Genomic DNA, 22,348 nt, shown 5'->3' with positions numbered 1-22,348 from the left:
ACACCAAGATACATTAGCAAAGCAGTCATATTATGTTTCATTTTCAAAAAAAGGAACAAAATCAAAAATATCTTAGCTCATAGGAATTTAATCTGACTAGTTCTTAAACTTAAGTTTCTATTCTCCTTTATTTTTCAAATGCAAAGAAAATATTTTTGGCACATTAATGACAGTCAATGTCCTACTTTACTTTGATAACAATGGACTATTTAGATTTTCTCTTAGAGTACTGCAGAGACTGCAAAGCCTTTTCCTGGGAATGGTACAGCAGGGTACTCAAAATAGCAACCATTTCATAGTAGAGATCTTGCAGTCTGAAATTAAACATATGCAGTCATTATATCAGTATTGAAAGGCAAAAAAGCCAAGTTCATTCATTATCAGGGCAACATAGAATTATTCCACTCAGTTCTATATTTAACATGCAGCAAATGACTCTGAAAGTCATTTGGCTATGCCATCTCTAAACGTATTCCTTAACTACAGTGTTCGGGGTAACCATTTCAGATGCTTTAAAAAGAATGTTTTCTATTTGGTCTTAGGGTTTGAAGCATTTGATCATTGCTGAATGTTAGTATATGAGTAGGAGCTAAATCTCAGACTCTATTTAAGAAAAGTTACACACCTGTTCACAGTGGCATCCTGACGATCAAGGGATGCCAAATAGAGGTCAATGAATGGCAGGCTGGCACAGAAGTCTTCCAAGACAATAGGATCTGAATGAAGCAGGCTCTTTTTAAAGCTTTCCACCATTTCATCAAATGTTTTGTACTCAGTTGATTTCTAGGGTGAAAAGAGAAGTGTGAAGGTTAATTGCTCATTCAGAATTCATTCAGAAGCCAGTTTTAGTTTCGCAGAACCAAAAGTCACTTCTTCAAATAGCAGATAGCCACACTGGAAAGTATGGGGTGGCTCATCAGATTTAGAATTTGCCTCATGAATAACTCCTTTAACATTTACAAATTTTGTCCAGTCCCAATATTTAAGGATGTGGGTCCCCTCAAGTTATGCTATGCTATCTCAACATGGAGGGGACAGGATGTTCCTGGGAGGTATGAGCGAAGAACATTGGGAATGTAAGTTAAGAATTTGTAATGACACAAGGGTGCTCAAGGCATGATAGTCATTGCAGCTCTCCAGCTGAAGCATACAGTATATGGGGCAGCAGCAACATAGAAAGATGATAGAGGTGGATTTTAGTGACAATGGCAAAGGCTTCATTTCACACTGAGGTGGGATGGGGGGAGCCAGAAGAGAAGACAGTGGTAAACTACTGCTGTATTTTACCAAGAAAACCACATCAACAAAGTGATTGACAAGATAAGATGGCACTCAGATTACATTGAGGAACACCTGGGAAACTTTCAGAGTACTAATGATGTTTGTGATGTGACTGGATTAAAGCTTTTGAAATGTCTGGTTGCTGCTGATGCCATGACAAAAAGACATCACACTGCAGCAAAGACAGAATTTCAGTGAGAACATGGAAGATGTTTGAATGTGGAAAAAACTCAGTACAGTGAAAAATGGAATGAATCAACTACAACAAATGAACGGGAGGCTTATCTATTGAAAAACATTATATAAAATTCAGAGCCTACCTGCAGATTGAACAATTCATATATTTCTTCCTGTTGCCTTTTTAAGATGGCCTGCTTCTTTGCAATCAAAGTAACACGCCTTTCTTCTTTCAGCTTTCGCTCATATTGCTCAGTTGAGTTCTATATAGATCAAAGAATGTTGAGACAAAGGCCCCACTTTGTTCTAGCTTCCTACTAAGAATGGCCTCACTGGCTGCAGATGACAGGACAAAACTACAGAGCAGAATGGCCAGTTGGGATAATTCATTTACCACAATCTACAACCATACTGGTTAAGCCAATTCCGAGGAGCAACAGTTTGAAATCAACTGCTGCATTAGCCATGTCTCAAATGATAATTTTGTTTTCACTTTACAGCTTTAAGGAACTTCTGTCCATTGTCTACTCTCTCACCTCCCACTTCCTTGGTTTCTATGTTATCTGGCTCACCAGCTGACCTGGATGAATCTCTGATCATTTCCACACTTGTAACGTATGTCTTCAAGGCATCATCCAACACTTTGAAATTATAAAATCTTTTCTGGTTACAAGTAGTGCTTGTTTAGTGACCTCAATTCGGACTGGCAATCTGGTTGTTAAGTGAAACAACACCCACATGAAATCACAATTGTACTTAAAATCTTACTTCAGCTTTCCTTCGCTTTACACACCTGCTACACATTGTAATGTGAGGGTTGGTCATGCAGTTATTTTTCCATAACTATTATAATGAATAGTCGCTAAATGAGTCAGTCAGTAAACAAGGATTATTTTTTGTGCCTTTCAGTCAGTGTGGACTCCTGGTGACTGCTTGGACAAGTTCCTATAGCTTTCTTGGCAAGATTTCTTGGAAGTGGTTTGCCATTGTCTCTTTCTTAGGGCTGAGAGAGAGGGACTGGCCGAAGTTCACCCAGCTGGCTTTGTGCTGAAGATGAGATTAGAACTCACAGACTCCTGGTTTCTAGCCTGATGCATTAACACTACACCACACTGGTTCTCTAAACAAGGTTTACTTGTACTATTATTTTGACACAATCATGTGTCAAAATGATTGTGGGAAAATGATTTACCGGTGGGAAAATAACCTCTGAAATGGCTTATTGTTAGTGGATAAAACTTGTCCAATCTCATAGAATGTTTAAAACATAGTATTTTCATTAAGATCTCAGACTCAAAAATCTGAAAAACCACTATATGTCATAAAGTAAAGGTTCATTAGATACCTAAGAAATAGTTTGTAAATGATATTGTTCAAAGGAACATGCTCACTCACACACAAACACACGCACACGCACACACGCACACACAAATCTCTGGGTTTTTTTGTACTTATTTATTAGATTTATTTGCCACTCATCTCGCTTGGAGGTGACTCTAATTCTTTGTTTCTATCTACTGGTTGTCTGAAGTTCCACAGACCAGATCTGGTAGATGTAACATAAACACTTTTCAGCTAAGGTAAACCAGAATCAAGCAGGGGATTATATGCAGTCCAAGTTATGTTAAAAAACTCAACATTAAAAATATAGAAAAATAATATATATCCCAAAAGAGATTTCTACTGAACAGATGAGATGCTTTAATTTTGAAGTTCTGTAACCCTGTGGTAGTTGAGGCTATTTTTACACCCAATGTCTATTTCTAATAATTGGATTTGGAGTAGAAATTTTAAAATGCCATATAAAGGTCACTTACCTGGATATCCATAATGACAACTCCAATAAACATATTGAAAAATACAAAAAATCCTAAGAGAATGAATATTATTGTAAATGTTCGGCTTGTAACAAATTTTTTATCATCCAATTCTTCCTGCAAGTCTGTCCATCCGTCAACCTGAAATTTATCAATTCAACATTACAATCCAAATATACTTTTCTCAAGCTTCTGATAAATTATTTCTCTAATCCAGAGGTGGGGAACTATGGCCCCTTTATGACTTGTGGACTTCAATTCCCAGAATTCCTGAGCCAGCCACGCTGTGGACTTCAATTCTGGGAATTGAAGTCCACAAGTCATAAAAGGGCCATAGTTCCTCCACCCTGCTCTAGTCCAATGTATTTCCCCTTCCCCTGCAATACACAAACAAACCTAATCAGGTATAAATCAACTGCACTTGTTCATAAGTAACAAAAATTACCATTCTGGTCATAAAAATGTTTCATACATTTCACTGCATTTATGCCGTTTCATTTTTGCTGTTGCATTTATGCTGTTTCAGACATTTTGGTGTTTGTTTTATCTGCTATCTCCTATTGTGTTAAAAAAAAGATTAAGCAAGATGAAGGCTACAGAATTAAGCAGAAGCTGGGGAACATGAGAAAGTAGAAAGCTGCCTATGCTAATAATGCTTGCAGGAAGCAGGCTAAAAAGTCAAGATGGTGGCCACAATCAAAATATCACAGAGCACATAAACAAGGGGTAGAGCTTGGGTGCATTGTTGTGGTTGCTATCTTGATATTTTTGATCTCCTGGCCTATGTCCCACTTTGGGGCCTTCTATTAACATGTGATTGATCCTTCTGAAAAGAAAAGGTAGGCCAAATCAATTTGGCCTGATCCAGAGAGATTATGCTTATTCCTCCATGGATATTAGTGTGCTCACTCTACACACGTACAAGCTAGATTGAAAAGCACGATTTTTTTTCAAGCCAAACTAATAATGTTCACAAAGGGTACTTAGACATTATGATGACACTACAGGGAGTATCTTCTTGAGAAGCAAATTAAATCAAACTGTTCTAGCAACTACACCAGTTTTATTTAACCCTAGAAAAGCAATTAGTGGCATTATAGTCTGACTTTTCAGCAAAATGAGTAATTCCTAAATAGGTTCACAAACTATGAATTGTGATCCTCTGGAGCATCAGAGATAATTTAGAGGAGGGTCACAGTTTTAAAAAAAGCCTAGTCATGCACAATAGGCAAAGTCTGAGCACTGTCAAAGCTCACCCTGGGCTTTGGACCTTGTTTATCTATGTAAGTCCACAAAGCTTGAGTGATATCTAGATTAAAATTTAGTTCTTGAAAAATGACTTAAATCAAAGCAAACAGGATTGGAGAAAATACTAAGTGCAATCCTGACAAGTTAATAACCTTGATCTAAATAAATAAGGTCTTGCCCTTTGTTTCCCCTTTTATAAACACTCAAATGCTCTGTACCCCCTCTAGCTGTATTCCAAATTTTGTCTATCTATATTAATTTTGGTGGAGAACTAGCCTGGGGAAACTAAGTCTTCAATTCTGGCTCCCATTCTAAAACACTATTGTTAGTCTAAGCAGAGTTGACCACCATGTGAAATGCAGGGAAATTACCGTTACTAAGCTGAAGAGTGTAAAAAAGGCAGCTGCTAAAGTGCCCCAATTCTGCGGATCTCCATGTTGATAGTCTCCATACAAACCATGTCCCAGAATAGCAAAGATAAACATTAGCAAGAACAACAAGACAAGGACATAGATTACATTTTTCACAGTCTGGCCCATAGCTGCCATTAGATTCTGTAGAAGGGAGGAACAAAAGAAAGAAAAAACAAGTGAATACAATTTATGAGATTTTATGTCAATCTCTTCCAACCTGATGGTCACCAGGTGTGAGGACAACCATTTTCAGAATGGTCAACCACCTCTGGAGAACACCAGGACAGGAAGGATGATTTACAGGTAGTCCTTGATTTAGTAACTGTTGGAAGTTATGATGGTGCTAAAAAGTGACTTATAACCAGTCATTGCATGAACAACCATGGCAGCATCACTGTGATCAGGTACTCACGTGCTGAGTAATTGACATGTATTCATAATGGCTGCCATGTCCTGTCATGCGATTGCTATTTGTGGCCTTCTTAGCAGGCTTCTAACAAACAAAGTCAATAGGGAAGTGGGGAGGGAAGGTCGCAAATGACAATCACATGATGTTTCACATAATGACTATGGCAAAAAAGATGGCAAACTTGGGTGTGGACATGTGATATCTCACATTGACCACACCGCTTTCCTTTTCCAATTGTGGTGTAAGTAGAGGACTACTGCTACATGAAGGAAAAAAAGGAGACTCTAAACTAAAAATAATGGAACAATAGCATATAGAGTTGAATATATCTTTGCCCATCTGAAGCAGAGTTGCCATCTTACACAATGATTTTCAGTGGCATGGCATGCTTAATTGTGGAAAAAGAAATCACAATGAGCCAGCAGCCCCATAGGCTACTTCAGAGAAAGCAACTTAGAAAAAGCATATAGATCACAACTTCTTGAATTCCTCCAATCCCTTTATAGTAGTTCTATTTTGAATCACATGCCTGGGATGCAGGACTTAAAATGTCAGCAACATTGTGTACCGCTGTTCAGTGTTCGTTCTATAGGGATATATTGGGGAATTTTTTTCTGAGTATTTTTTCTCCACGGCCCCCAGCCTGATTTAGCCCATTTTTTTATTTGATTTTTTCTTTTGCTGGATTCTTCTCTCACACCAAATTTGGTCTCATTCTGTTTACTTTTCTGAGAGTTAGTGGGATGATAGACAGAATTCTGCATCCTTTACGTAATTTCTCTCCAACATTCAATTGAGTTGGAAATTATTTTTTAAAGAGCGTGGGTGAATGAAGGCTTTTCAGCTGCATGCAAGTTGATCTTTGCCTTTTCTAGTCACTGATTTTATTTATTTGGCCAGTGCATGTGAACATTATCATCATCATAATGAATAAATAGTACCATGTGCTTGTGTTTGGAACTCAGAAGTGGATTCTGAAGTACGAAAAGCAATGTGCAAATATGTCTGAAATGTGTTACTGGAGTTACCATCTCAATACTAAAAGACATGGGAGCCGCTAAGCTGGTATCGTCTTTGATCTGACATCACAAAATAATTCCTTTGCTATATCCAGAGGTAGCAATGAGCAGCTTATCCTGGCTTTGCAGAAATCCATTAAGTTTTTATCCATTAAACACCTGAATAGTCCAACAAATGGATTTGGGATTTGAAGTGTGAGATGTTTTTGGCCCACACAGATGTTTGTTCCGAAAGAACTAGCAGATTGCAAAGAGTCCCTCTGGCATCTGTATTTGGCATCTGTATGCTTGTAGTAAAGGAAAGGCAGCAAGCCTATTCTTTAGTCAGTCCCTGGAGTAAAATAGTATGTAGGCTGCATGGGCTTTTCTGTGGGTTTGAATTAATAGAAATATTGCAATGTTAGCCAAAATCCATAGCCAACACAATGAACTCAAGCAATGTTCTCAAGTTGGAATTCACATCTGTTCCTGAAGAATCTGCTGTACTAAAGTCATTTCAGTTCTTTATAAGAATTAGTTCTGTTTGGAGTCCTTAGTCGATGACCCCTTGCTTTTCAGTATTTCCTCTAAGGGCTTATTAAGTAAGAATTATTACACTGGAAAAGACCAAGAAAAATGACATCTAATAAATACTCTTGAAGAGTAGGAACAACAGCATTGTATTGTAGCAACTTTGTTTAAAAAGTAGAGGTTCTATAGAAATTATTACTTCTGTGAGGTCTTGGTGCTCTCTGAGCGTGGCTGTTTTCTTGCAGACATTTCATTACCATACTAGGTAATATCATCAGTGTTAGATGTTACCTAGTTTAGTAATGAAATATCTGCAAGAAAACAACCAAGCTCAGAGAGCACCAAGGACCCCACAGTTCAACCTTGAGTTACAAATATTCTCTTCTATCGGTATCACTGTCTTAAGTTTACTAATTCTGTGTGGGAATGCTAATTAAGAGAATCAGAACATCATTTATTCCAAGTTTAACTCAGAGCTGACCCCAATATATTTAAAGAAACCAGGAACAGCATTCTACTTCTGAAACTGGGTTTTGGGCTTAGGGTGTTAGCTTCCACAATGTTTCTCCACCTTGGCAACTTTCAGATGAGAATTCCCCAACCAGTAGAAAGATTCTTAATAAAAGATGAACAAAGTTGGGGCCTTATGAACCTCAGAGGTCAAGTTATTACATGGGACAATACCACAACAGTGGAGTAGACTTTCTGGGCCCCATTGCTGGATGAAAAGGATCCAGAGCATGCCAGTATTGTCAGATCTCAGTCGAGAGATTTTCTTTCTTATTCAGGAAATCTGGGAAATTAATACAGGAAAATCATATAGATTTCCTAGATATTTTTTAAAAATCTTCTAATGGTAAATTAGCATGCAAGGCTTAGTTTTTTTAAGAGCCAAGAGATACATAAAAATAGAGAGAAAGGCTGAGGGCGGAGGTTCATTCTCCAAGCTTGTGAGTTGGTTTCTGAACATTTCATTACCAGGCTAGGTAACATCTTCAGCAGAGTTTAGGGGATGCCAGTGCCGGTGTACTTCTGCCTATAAGGACTTTGTTTGCTCAGTAGGTCTTGTGATAGGGAGGTCACATCAGAGAGGGTCTTGTGATGGGTCAGCTGTGGGTAACCCCTCACTTGACGCGACCCTCACCTGACGTGACCTCCCCATCACAAGACCTACTGACCACACAAAGCCCTTATAAGCAGAAGAACACTGACAATGACATGCCCTAAACTCCGCTGAAGATGTTATCTAGCCTAGGAAACCAACCTACATGCTTGGAGAATGAACCTCCACCCTCATCCTACACCCGAGCTACAGATATTTGCCACTATTGCAGAGAGAAAGGCATTCCAATATATGATCTCTTCCCAAAGCCTGCAGGTGAATCTTGACAGCAACATCACACAAGTCTACAAGACAGATGAGAGGAACCTCTTCTGAACAGGTAAAGTTGTATCTGATTACTTACAGTTATCCCTGGACTATAGTAGAGCAGCTTGAGGACTCGGAGAGCTTGGAACCCTTTCAGCATGGTTACAACATGGTGCCTTTTTGGGTTGCTATGGTCAATGGTGTATGGGAGGTAAGCAAGCAAAAGGACAGCAGCATCAAAACGTTTATAACCATCCTTCCAATAATTAACTGGGTCCAAGTAAAGGTACATTAGAAATTCTGTAGTATAGATGGCTAAAATGATCAGATCTGCTACCTAAGAAAGAAATGGTTTGTAAGTGATATTGCTTAAAGGAACATGCTTACACACACACACACACACACATGATTCTTTTTCAAAGCTTATAAATTAGAGTTAGCCATTTTTTCCTGTTTGCCTGCTTATCTACCCTCCAGTTTTTGAATTAACTATTTACAACTAAATTATTTAATTTTACTGATGTTCTGCCAAACAGTGCAGTTTAAAGCAAGTAATTTTAAGAATGGTGGACACAATGTGCCCCTAGACGAGGCTGTCCTTGATAGTTGTGCCACTTGATTTCATTTTGAACAGTTATTTTAACAAAAAATAAATAAATGAGAAGTTACACAAACAAAGCAGAGCAGCCTTTAACTTCTTGATACCAGTGCTTCTAGACCTCACAAATAAGGCTTTACCTCAGCAGATAAATCCTGAGCATGCGCAGCTCACTCCTTCCTTTAGGAGTGGCTTTACATCGGGGTGTCCAATCTTGGCAACTTTAAGACTTGTGGACTTCAACTCCCAGAATTCTCCAGCCAGCCAAGTTGCCCAGGTTGAACACCCCTGCTTTACATACTGTATTTGCTACTGATAATACTGCTTTTGCTGGAGGTCTTTCCTGCTATTGAAGAACCCCTAGGCCAGTGGTGGCGAACCTATGGCACTAGTGCCAGAGGTGGCACTCGGAGCCCTCTCTATGGGCACGCATGCGCGCACGCTGTCACCCCAGCCCCGCCTCCCCCCATAGCCCCCTCCTCACTAGCAGCCCCTCTGGAGAAGAGTCACCCCTGGGTGCGGTCCATGCGGAGCTGCACAGCCAAGCACATGACAGCTGAGCAGCAGATGATGCTGCAGGGTGCAGGTGGAGGGTGTAGCCACCATGGCGCTGCAGGGCCACCTGGGCGATCTGCAGCGTACCGTGGATGGTCCTGAGGGTGGGCAGGTTGAGGCCGGAGCAGGGCGGGAGCAGGTGGAGCGGGGGCAGGGTGGTTTTTGGGCACTCGTGGTCTCTAAAAGGTTCGCCATCACTGCCCTAGGCCTACTTTAGAAATTAGCATAAATGGTACAATCAAAGACAAAAAAGGTGTTTCATGGTATGCAAGAGGGCTCTAACAACCCCTATCCACATCTCCTTAAAGCAGCTGTATCTTTTCCCAGAATTGCATCACTGTCTTCTACAGCTGTACCCCAAACCAGGGAAAAGAGTCAGCAAAACTGACTGTGCCTCAGTAACTATGCACCCTTTATAGGGCAGCATTGCTTAAAGAGGACTTGTTCTTGAGTTGTAGATGATATTATGAAAGACACGTATGCTCCATGTCTTATCACTTAAATCTCATTGCTTTCGAAGTAACTATTTGTTCTTTAAAGTTTGAACATAAAAGCACAGAAGCCTTGCTGGGTCTAACCAAAAGTCCACCTAGGCTAGCTAATTAGAAGTGGCTAACTTCTAGTTAGCTAACCTAACTTGATGGCTAACTAGAAATCCCTCATCAGCTTCCAAGCAGGCCCTGGGCTTAAGCCCTCTATTATATTCCATTATGACTAATGCTTACAGGCAGTCCTCGACTTATGACTACAATTGAGCCCAACATTTCTATTGCTAAGCAAGGCAGTTGTTTTGAGTGAATTTGGCCCCATGACTATTTTTAACACAGTTGTTAAGTGAATCACTGCAGTTATTAAGTGAATCTGTTTCCCCCACTGACTTTGTTTGTTGGAAGCTGGCTGGGAAGGGTTACACATAGTGATCACATGACCCTGGGAGACTGCAATCATCATAAATACATGCCAGTTGCCAAGCACCCAAATTTTGATTTCATGACCCACAGAGATGACGCAACCATCGTAAGTGTGAAAAAACCGTCATGAGTCACTTTTTTCAGTGCTATTGTAAACGAAAGGTTGTTAAGTCAAGGATTTTCTGTACAGTCATAACCGCCTTGCTAGGGATAAAACGTTCCTATCACATATTGATAGCGTTTTGCTCAATGAGCTGGTTGAAATCTCTTTAAAAACTTGATTTCTCCTCATCTTCCTTGTCTTTTCTTCTGAAAAAAAAATGTCTTCAGAACAATCAGTGCAAAATGAGGAATTGTGGCTATCTCAGTCCGCAGTTTTCATTACCTGCAGGAACAAATGCGACTCATAACGAACTTTATAATCAGTCTCTAAAACCAAGAATATCGCATTGAGCGTGATGCTGCTGATCATAACAGACTTGAATAGAGGATGATAGAATAAATTTTCAACAAACTTATACAGGTCAGGATCTCTTCTCCTGGAAAGAAAAATAGTAACCTGAAAAATCCTGTTTTCTTAAGCTACTGCTTGTTCAAACAAAAACAAATTTGTATCATGCAGAAGGTGTGGTTATATGAAATGCTTTGGATTAGATAGAAGCAGTCATATAGTTAAAACAACTAACTGCAAGTATAGACTCATTGGATTATCCTTCAATTGTGATGAAATAGCAAGAAAAGAATTTAGATGTCAAGTCAACTGGAGAGTAAAACTTAACATTTCCTTTGCTGGGAAGGGCCAAATGCTTTTAGAGGCAATTCTACACAGCCACCAGCCTCACCCCTTATATGCCCAGAAGCAGCTTTGGATAATTGCAGAAGGGTCCCTATAGCTGGAGCCCATCTTTCTATAGAGCTGGCCAACTGACTGACAGAAAGAATTGGGGGGGGAGGGAATGCCTCACCTCTGTTCATCTCTAACCAAATTTGCTTTTTTCCCCCACTGATAAAAAAAAAACCCTGGTTACTATGCAGTGGCAATGGCAAAGCTACACCTCTGGGTCCCTAGAGAAGAGGTCATACAAATACCCACATGCAGCGGGGCTGATGAAAATCCAATGGAAAACTACCCACCCCTCTATTTCAGAGGACTTGCTACAAAATTTTCTGGGATTCATCTCCTCTGGAATTGGAACAAAGCTAATAATCACGTTGGCTCAGAAGCCTCCTGGTGTTGTGGGAGTACAAGAGCATTATGTCTTCAGATTTGCCTGCACCAGGAGGTTTTACTGCTTGCAGGGACAGCCCCTAGGACAGTGGTGGCGAACCTATGGCACGCGTGCCAGAGGCGGCACTCAGAGCCCTCTCTGTGGGCAGACACGCCGTCACCCCAGCCCCGCCTCCCCCCATGGTCCCCTCCTCACCAGCAGCCCACCCAGCGGAGATTCATCCCCAAGCGCGGCCCACACAGAGCAGTGCAGCCAATGACATGGCGGCCGGGCAGCGGGGACAAGACTCCGCCCTCGTGCCCCATCGCACGCAGATGATGCTGTGGGGTGCAGACAGTGGGCGTGGCTGCCATGGCGCTGCTGGACTACCTGGGCGATCTGCGGCAGGCCATGGAGGCGGTGGCTGGGTGGGCGGGGCAGGGGCGGGGTGGGGGCAGAGTGGGGGTGGGCAGGGGCCAGTTTTTGGGCACTCGATCTCTAAAAGGTTCGCCATCACTGCCCTAGGAGAACACTTATATCTTTCTTCCCCCCCCAAAAAAAAAAACACTGTAAAGGAAGGGAATTTTGAAGAAAGTAGCAACTAAAGTGATTTGACCATTTTGAATTCCATAATGGAAAAAAGCCATAAGAGATGATTTATAACAGGAATGAAAAAATAAAGTACCCTAACCCCTCTCCCATGTAGATTTTCATTTTTTTAAAAAAAATAAAAGCCAAAAGTATTAGACTATGGTTGTATATAATTTGGTGTTTAAGAGTCTCTGAATATCTCATGCTTTAGTCCCTTCTCCCAGCATTCATGTTCCAATTACTGTCATATTGCCTTAATTGGGTCTCTCCCTTTCTAAAAAACTTAAACCTACTTCAAATTCTAGTTTCAAGTTCCTTCATAAGTAAGCCATGATTCAATTTTCTTCACTGTCAGACTCTTTTAACCAGAATACAGAATAAGCCTTGCTCAATTCCCCTGGTCAAGCAGGAGACTCTATAACCGTGGTGGTGAACCTATGGCACGCATGCCACAGGTGGCACGCAGAGCCCTTTCTGTGGCACATGTGCCCTCGCACCAGTCCTAAGCCTTCAGCTGAGTTTTTTTATAAAACCTTTTTGCTTTAGGCCTCCACCACCGTGTGCAAAAAAAAAGGGCAAAATCAATCAATCAATTTCAACTTCTCACGGGAAAAAAAGATCACTCAAAGTTGGAATTGATTGATTGAACTTTTTAGTCCCACCCAGTCTGCCATTACCACTGCAGCCACGCCCACCCAATTGGCCATGTCCACCCAATGAGCCACACCCACCCAATGAGCCACCCCTACCTGGCACCCCCAAAGTGGGTTTTGGGTTGCAGTTTGGGCACTCGGTCTCTAAAAGGTTCGCCATCACTGCCCTATAACATTCCAGAAAAATGGCTGTCCAATTTGTTCTTAAAAACTTCCAGTGTTGGAGCACCCACAACTCCTGAAGGCAAGCCATTCTACTGATTAATTGTTCTGTCAGGAAATGTCTCCTTATTTCAAGGCTGGCTCTCTCCTTGATTAATTTCCACCCATTGCTTCTTGCTTAACTTTTTCTAAAGTTTTCCTCCTTCTGAAAAAACTTTTTACCCTAGCCTTAAGGTGCTTGAGAATTTATTCCAAATTTTTGTTGTTGGTGCTTCTGAACTTTTTTTAGTACAGTAGATAACAAGTATCCTACTTCCGCTGCTGCCTTTTTCCATTATGTGCCTTCCCATGACTCTGAAGCCTCTCTGGCTGCTTACTATGTCTGAAAAAGCCCAATTGGAGAAGATCAATACCGTGTCTTACCTAGAGAGTTAAACAAAGTATGAAAATCCAGAAAGGCTGGGAGCTGCTCAAGAAAGGATTCTACACCACAATGAAGTATCCACACACAGAACTAAAAACAAATATTTCATTCATGACCTCGTAAAAATTACTCCAAAATTCATTAAAAAATCTCTTTTAAAAAATCCTGACTGAAATCCTACTGGTATCCAAACACATACCGTGCCACTTCAATTTCAGATGCTGACTTGAATGCCTCAAATGAGAGTTTCTCAGTCAGTCGAGATTTTTCAGGTAATTCTGCTGAATCCATAGCCATGCTTCCCAGAATATGAACTGTGCTTATCTTTTCACAACCAACACTGCAAATTAAGAGAAAGTCTACCTGGAAAAGAATGAATGTGCCAATATGACCTCGCTTACTTTGTGACCTCATAATTTTAGAATAGCTTATGCAAAATCTAAAATCTGCTGCTTGGGCTTTGACAGTTTAGACCAAAGCACATTAAATGTTCCTATCATTTTGATAGTGCTGTAATTTTTTTTATTTCTAGTATTAATACTGTACAGGAAATGATTCAGCTATCAATGTATGGAGGAAAATGATTAAGTACGATTGTTTGCCCAAAATAATTTGCCTGCTTTTTAGAATTTGCCTAAACTACTTTGAAATTAGTAAATTATTCAAGACTATGGTAGACTCAGGTCCCATAACTTGTTGTGATTCCGTGCCAGCCTGTGTTCCCAACAGCTGAGTTTGAGGAATCTGAGGAGGAGGTGGAGGAGGCCTTTGAGGGGCCGTCAGGGTCAGAGGGAGGCTCTGATGAATTACAGGACTCACGGCTTGATGAAGAGCCTGGCCCCTCCAGTCGTGTTTCTGATGAAGTTCAGCTGTGTGAGGAGCATGAGTCAGATTCGGAAGGCTCACACCTGGATGTGCTAATTGATGCTCGCAGGCATCGTCAATTAGCAAGAGAAAAACAACAGCAGTCTATGCGACAACTCCAAAGTAAACGGAGAAGGCAATGAGAGGCAACGCCCTGGGACTGCTGTATAAAAAGGGGAGGTGTGGGCGTTGCTGGTTGCTGAAGGCAACCGTTTGCAAAGTGCTTCTTGGAATCCTGGTCTGTTCATCTTGTTTGCAACGTGTTCCTGTGGACTATTTCCTTCCTTTGGACTTGAGTTTTGCTGTTTGTGTGTTGGACTTATTGACAGGTTTGTCACCCAAATAAAAGGGATTTTGTTTTGTTTTAAAGTCTCCAGCCTATTGTATCAGCAGGGGTTTGGCCCTTGTGCCTCTAACAAGGATGGCAATAGGCTGGGATAGAACATAACTAAGATGTAACTAGGTTATAACCTTCTCAAGGTTACACTTTTGTCTAGTTACCACTTGCATGAAAAATGCAACAGAGGCAGCTAAGAAGCTTCTTGTCTTAATTAAGGCAATTGTAAGCAGGCATATCTGCCTTCTAATGTTAAAAATGTTAAAAGGGCAGATTTGTCAGATAAAACACATGTCTCTTTGTGTTGGGTGTTTCTTTGTGGATTGGAGGTATTAAGCATTTATGAAGGGCAACTGAAGTTGCTGGAGGAAACCAGGCAACACAGTTAGAGGATCCTCAGAGGGAGAAGGAATGTGTAATTGAGAACCCAGCAGAAGCAAGTAGGATCAGAAGTGAAAATACTCTGTAGAGTGGACTGGCTTGTGAAAGGACTAAACCTGCATTGGAAAACAGAAGGAACAGTGTGAAAAAGGCTGAGCAGAAAGCTCAGGAAAAGATGTCCCTCTTCCTCCTCCTCTCCAGGAAAAGAGGAGGAAAGCTAAAATAAACCTTAGGAAGAGTTAACAAAGGAATGGTAAAGTTTAGCCACCCACTGTAGCCATTATAGCTTTCAGAGCATCAGTGTAATATACTACACTGTTCAATAAATGCATGGCCCACTGCATTTTGTGCTAACTAAAGTTTGCAAGTAGCCTTTAAAATCAGCTTCATATAAAGCAAATTATAAGTAAAGTACTCATTGACTTAGGACAATTGAGACCAGAATTTCCATCACTAAACAAGGCAGTTAAGTGAGCCACATCCTATTTTATGACCTTTTTGTCAGTTATTTAAGCAAATCATGGCAGTTATTAAGTGATTCATGTGGTCTTTAAACAAATCCAGCTCCCCCCATTGACTTTGCTTGTCAGAAGCCAGCTGGGAAGGTTGCAAATCACATGACCCCGGGATGCTACAACTGTCATAAATATGGGAATTCTGGGAGTTGAGAAACACTGACTTAGGAAGTCATCAAAACATAGAATAGAATAGAATAGAATAGAATAGAATAGAATAGAATGGAATGGAATGGAATGGAATGGAATGGAATGGAATAGAATAGAATAGAGCTGGAAGGGACCTTGGAGGTCTTCTAGTCCAGCCTCCTGCTCAAGCAGGAGAACCTATACCGTCTCTTCTTAAAAATCTCCAGTGATGGAGCACCCACGATTTCTTAAGGCAAGCTGTTCCACTGGTTGATTGTCCTCACTGTCAGGAAGTTTCCCCTTAATTCCAGGTTGCTTCTCTCTTTGATCAGTTTCCAACCATTGTTTCTCGTCCTTTCCTCTGGTGCTTTGGTGAAAAACCTGCCCCCCCTCTGCCTTGTGGCAGCCCCTCAGATACTGGAACACTATCATGTCTCCCCTATTTCTTTTTTTCTTTAGACTAGCCCAGGGATAGACAACCTTGGCTCTTTTATGACTTGTGGACTTCAACTCCCAGAATTCCTGAGCCAGACATGCTGAGGGGAAAGGGAGAGGTTTCCAAGCTGAGCCATGCTGGCTCAGGAATTCTGGGAGTTGAAGTCCACGAGTCATAAAAGAGCCAAAGTTGCCTACCCCTGCCCTAGCCAAACCCAAATCCCGTTACTGTACTTCATATGTTTTAGTCTCCAGGCCTTTGATCATCTTAGTTGCTCTTCTCTGAATTTTTTCCAAACTCTCAACATCTTTTTTGTGATATGGTGACCAAAGTTGGCAGCAGTATTCCAGGTGTGGTCTTACTAGGGTTTTATAAAGTGGTAATAATACTTCACGTGATCTTTATTCCATGCCTCTGTTTACACAACCCAGGATTGTATTAGCTTTTTTGGTTGCTGCTGCACACTGCTGGCTCATAGTCAAGTGATCGTCCACCAGGATTCCAAGGTCCCTGTTTTGCTATTGCTGTTTTTAAGCCAGGTTTCACCCAATCTGTATTTGTACCTTTAGTTTTTCCTGCCTAGATGTAAGACTTTGCTTTTCTCCACATTGAAATTCATTTTGTTCGATAGGGCCCATTGTTCAAGTTTGCCAAGATCTTTTTGGATCTTGAGTTTGTCTTCTGGGGTGTTGACTACTCTTGTCAGTTTGGTGTCATCTGCAAATTTGATGAGTTTCCCTTCAATTCCCTCATCTAAGTCATTGATGAAGATATTGAAGAGTACTGGGCCTAGGATGGAACCTTTTGGTACCCCACTGCTTACTTCTCTCCATGTGGATGTAGTGCCATTGAGGACTACTTGTTGAGTATAGTATGTCAGCCAGCTAGAGATCCATCTAGTGGTGATATTGTCTATTCCACCTTTTCCTAGCTTACCAAGGAGTAAGTTGTGGTCTACTTTGTCAAATGCCTTACTGAAATCTAAGTATACATGTCTACTGCATTTCACAGGTCTACTAGTTTAGTCACTTTATTGAAAAATGAGATAAGATTGGTTTGGCATGATCTGTTTTTAACAAACCCATGCTGGCTATTATGACTTTGTTTGCTTCTAGTTGTTCACAGATCTGTTTTTTGATTATCTTTTCTAGGATCTTCCCAGGTATTGTTGTTAAACTGATTTTCTGTATTTTCCTGGATCCGTTTCTTTCCCTTTCTTGAAGATGGGGACCACATCAGTCCTTTTCCAATCCTCAGATACTTCTCCTGTGCTCCAGTATTTTTTAAAGATGTGGTGCAGTGGTTCTGAGATAACATCTGCCAGATCCTTCAGAACTCTGGGATGAAGTCTGTTGGGTCCCGGTGATTTATATTCGTCAAGGTTAGATAGATGTTCCCTTACCATTTTTATTTTTGTTTCTAGAATGTCTTTTGCAGTGTTTCTTTTTATGTGTTGGGCTATAGTTCTTTTTGTGTGAAGACTGACGCAAAGTATGAGTTGAGCAGCTTTGCTTTCTCCCCGTTATCTGTAATTTCCTTGTCATCTTCTCTTTAGTGGGCCTATAGTTTCCTTGACTTTTTTCTTGTTAATGTGTTGGAAGAAACTTTTTTTTATTGTCCTTGATTTCTGTTGTAAGTCTTTGTTCGTTCTGAGCCTTTGCTTTCCTGACTTCATCTTTGCATGTTCTGCCTGTCTGCTGATAAGTTATGTGCCCCCCTTTCCATATTTTGTATTTGTCCTTTTTGTCTTTTAGTTTGTTAGAGAGATCTTTGTGCAGCCATGCTGGTTTCTTCTTGGATTTCTTGTTTTTCTTTCTCAGTGGTATTGTGCTGGTCTGGGCCATAATTATTGGTACCTCTAATGAAATATTTTGCAACATATTGTCTTTGGGGGCAGTAACTGCAATCAATCCCTTTCTGTAGCTTCAAATAACACTTCTACACTTGTCATCTAAATGGGGGTTCAATTTCTTTATTAATTCAGAAAGACAACCAATGAACGTACCTTGGAAGTCATCCTTCCATTACCATCTTTAAAAAATCTTTTATCATTTGAATAAAAAGTATTAAGAAATTAAAAAGTTTATTTGATTTTTAATTTCAATATTGACATGATTTTTCCACATTTAAAATGAAGTTGAGACACATTAAAATCCACACAAATATCTTTGACAAGTGTTTTAAACAAATTATTTGAAGTACTTGATTTCTTAAAGAGTGCAATGTTAACACACACCTTTCCAAAAGAATAAATCTAAAGCTTTTATCCGGGTCTTGGCTTGGATACTGAAGGGCTAAAAGTGGGAGGGGGGGCATGTATGTAAGCACTAATATTTAATTACTCATCCATTCCTGCAAGGGTAGGTTTCAGTCTGACCTTTGCAGATTCAGTGCATTGTTCTGAAAAGGATTTCTGGGTAGAAACTGAGTTCTCAGTTACTGAAGGATGCTTAGCTAAAATCTATTTTCAAGACCTTTATGTTGAATACATCAAAATCCGTAAAGAAGCTTGCATGTTGAATTATTCTCCAGTATACCTTTAACATCATGTTCTGACTACAGTGGGTTTTATTTCTAGGGCAGCATGTGCAGAAGTGTGCAATTTTTCACCAAAAACAGTCTTTCAGCTAAAACAATAGGTGCTTATAGAACCCATTAAAACATGGTCCATGTGTCATTTGTATTGGTGACCACTTGGAAATGTCAATCAAAATACTTTCGCAGATTTTTATCATTACGGAAAATAGGCACCATATGGAATTAGCAGAATCAGAAATCGGAGACAAGAGTTTAGAAAGAGTAATATTAATTGTTTATTCAAATTAAAATATAGCAAATTAAACAAAGTAAGCATGTAAATTACATGAATTGGGCAATATCAAATTCAGCCAATAACAGTGGGCCCATCTCTGGATGAAGATTGTATAGGATCAGGAGCTTCAACTTTACTTTTAAGGTTGTGACCTCTCCAGATTCTACCTTAAATTATCCAGTTTGATTTCCATTTCTGACCTGCTACCAACAATATACTTAACTTTGTCAACAGAAATGAAAAATATGCAAAAACTGCTCAGTTTTTATATTTATCAAGGAACCTATATATTTTGCCTGAGAACTTATTCTATTAAATCTGTAATTAAATAGCAACCTATTGCTTCAAGACTCAACAATTTGTTTTCTGCAAACTTTCTTACTTGTCAAAGAGTGCTTGAGAACTCAGCACATACAAGCTATTTTGTTATTCAATGTGATCTCATGAATATATTGCCCTAATATGGCATAGACAATGTAATATAGTGAATGGGCAAATATTCACTCACTCACTCACTCTCACTCACTCACTCACTCACTCACGGCAGGCCCTTTTCTCCCCTACATTCATCCAGATTTTCCCAATCTAGGCTGAACACAAGCCAGGCAGGGAAGCCTGAAACCAGTCAATATACATATCCTAGATGTCTGACCAGACTGGTGTAAGAATTCATATTGACTGCAAAATCCAAGTCTCAAGAGCAAAGAAACTTGCCTTGGCTTGTCCAACAGGTTCTCAGCTCAGCCCTGAGAAATCTGAGACCTGTACTAAGAGCAGTTATCTATTTCTAGGCTGCGGGTAAGATAACGTGCCAAACTACTATCCGGATATCTCTAGGGAGTCAATACTCCTAAAACTTTGATTCAAAATTGCAATCTTTCAGAGACAGGGACTAGTCAGAATCAGCTTTCTGGAGAAGGTGGGTGAATTTCTCTCCTCTAAGGCAGGGCTTTTCAACCAGTGGTACGGGTACCACCTGTGGTACATTGGCACCTGGCAGGTAGTACGAGACCATCCTAGAAAAGTGGTAGCGGGGGAGGGGAATGAGCTGAACTGGTGGCAGCACCGCACAAGCCTGAGCAAGAGAAGGCTGGAGCTGCAGGGCTGTCAGGGCTCAGCGGAAGCGCCAGGATCAGTGCCGCTTTCCAGCTGATTGGCGCTTCTTCGGGGCTGTCAGGGCTCAGTGGAAGCACCAGGATCAGTGCCAGGCTCCAGCTGGAGCTCGGCGCTGATTCCGGTGCTTCTGCTGAGCCCTGAAGAAGCGCCAATCAGCTGGAATGTTGCAGCATCTCCAGGGTCTTGTGATTTGCATTCAGATGCTATGCAACTGATTCATATTTATGACGGTCACAGTGTCCCAGAGTCATGTGAAGTGACCAAAACCTGCTGCAGCCACCCAGCAGACGGGTGGAATAAAAACCAAACACCCCCCCCACCCCACCTCCACTGCCAATCCTCAACAGAAACGCTCACAACAATGAAAACCTCGGACAGGAGGAAGAGCGCCGCCGGGTGGGCAGGCAGGTGTCTTGCTCGGCTGTGGCTTGGGGGGCACTTTTTTCAGTGCCATTGTAACTTCAAACAGTCACTAAGCGAACTGTTGTAAGTCGAGGACTATCTGTACTTCATCACTGTTTTCCTTTTTTTTTTTGTCATCAAGTTTTTGACACTTTGTTAGGCAACTGGTGGTACTCGGATGTTGCCATATCCTAAAAGTGGTACAATGGGTGAAAAGGTTGAAAAGCCCTGCTCTAAGGTAAAGCAAAAGTGAGGCAAAGACTTGAGAACAAGGTATGCTAATCTGCTCTTTCAAAGAATTTGTGATTTTTACATCAGGTCTTTTGTGCTAACTCAAGTCTTGCAAGTGTTGTACCATCCTAAGTCTGTTGAGCCTCAGATTCTGTCCATCGTGGATTCATGCCTAGCCTTTTCAGAGCATTTTATGGAAGAATCTTGTTTGAATCCCTAGTTGTGCTCTTACCAGTATTAAATTACTTTTTCCCATCCAGTCGTAATTGTTTAGGGCTTGACTACCTAAAGCTAATATAACTTTTCCCCTTATTATTTTTCATCAAACTATTTTTCCTGCCACCTGCCAATGTGCACCCCTCCTGTACATGTGACTGTTTTCCCCAAACAACATTCTCCTGAATAAATGCATATGCTTTTTCCACTGCAAAATTGGTAAATAGCTAGCAATATTCTTCCCTATTAAAATTGGACTTAGAATGCATGCAGGTGAACAAATAATTGGGGGAAAAGTGATAGCCCAGATAATTTCCATTAGTGCAAGGCTAACTACATCGAACTAAAAGGTTTGGTTCATTGAAAAGTGCTGCATTTTTTCATAGTACTTTTCATCCAAAGTAGAGCAAAATACACAGGTTATGAGACTGAACAATATCATTTTTCTTTCCATATTCTCTTCTGATGCCACTGAAAAAAATCAATGTAACTTCTTCAAACAAATGCCCCAAGTGAATTCCTCCGGATGGACACATGTAGGAGAAAGAAATGGCATTTATTGAATCAGAGAGGTTAAGAATCTCCTTTACCATTATCAATTTTTGGCTCTAAACTGTCTTTTTAATAGTTGAATTTTGGCTTAAATAAACATAACAAGGAAATGATACCTCCCTGTTATTTGGCCATAATAAATAAGATTTGTTTAGTTTTAATTATAAATGTGTGTGCCTACAATAAACTTGAAAAATAGTCTACGGCCGAGGCGTAGCAGGCAAGCGGCAGAGACAGAGCAGGCCAACCACCAGCTGGCCCAGCTCAAGGGGGGTAAGGCACCCACCGGAAAAGGGGAAAAAATGGCGGACAGCCTTGCTTGGCGACCCCCGTGAAATGGTCGATCGACCCCAAATGGGGTCGCGACCCATAGGTTGAGAACCGCTGGTCTAGAAAGAGCCAGATCTGTGCCTTAGGAAACAGGAGAGTGGGAATCCCCCTTGGATCTACTCTAAAGTTGAAAGCATATGGAATCAATATGACAAATATGCTTAGCTCAATATAAAGAATCACCAGAGTTTTTTTACAATCATTGTGATTATTGTATTATGCTGACCAAGATTTCCAAGAATATTACATGATTTTTGTCACACAGAGAATACTTGAAAGTTTAAGCCAGTGGAAAGTGCATCTGTACACCCACAGCAAGGGAGATTTTTCTCTCAGTTATATTCCTCGGTATATTAATATAGGGTCACTGGAGCCTCCTCCCATTAATTATTGAGAAAAAATTCAGGCTCTAGTGTTCTAATGGAACTGTGTCTCTGTCATTGTCTATAGAATCTAAAATACAATATACAGCACAGGGTACATAAGATGCAAGCCTGACCTACTAATAAGCCCAAATCACTGGTACTTTGAGCATTCTTCTTTGGAGGAATTCCTGCCCAAATGGTCAGTGTTACTGAAGGCAGATGACCACAGGAGAATCGTCACCGATACATAGAATAGACAATCAACTTTTTAATGCAGCAATTCTAGCATTTTACCTACTTGATAAAAAAAACTTTAT

General features: G+C 40.6%; 1 protein-coding gene across 1 annotated transcript; it reads right to left on the bottom strand.

Annotated features, from left to right (window-relative positions):
• Positions 1–205: 205 nt before the first annotated feature.
• CATSPER3 (cation channel sperm associated 3) lies at positions 206–13,642 on the bottom strand. Its single transcript, XM_029285790.1, has 8 exons — positions 13,527–13,642; positions 10,693–10,846; positions 8,341–8,580; positions 4,895–5,077; positions 3,276–3,416; positions 1,602–1,721; positions 626–783; positions 206–314 (listed from the first exon to the last, which is right to left on the bottom strand). The coding sequence occupies exons 1-8, from the start codon at positions 13,640–13,642 to the stop codon at positions 206–208; spliced, it is 1,221 nt and encodes a 406-aa protein (XP_029141623.1).
• Positions 13,643–22,348: the final 8,706 nt, after the last annotated feature.

Source organism: Protobothrops mucrosquamatus, unplaced genomic scaffold (genome assembly GCF_001527695.2).
Source record: "Protobothrops mucrosquamatus isolate PMUCROS unplaced genomic scaffold, P.Mucros_1.0 scaffold_186, whole genome shotgun sequence".
Classification (NCBI taxonomy): domain Eukaryota; kingdom Metazoa; phylum Chordata; class Lepidosauria; order Squamata; family Viperidae; genus Protobothrops; species Protobothrops mucrosquamatus.
This window is presented reverse-complemented; position numbering and strand designations above follow the sequence as displayed.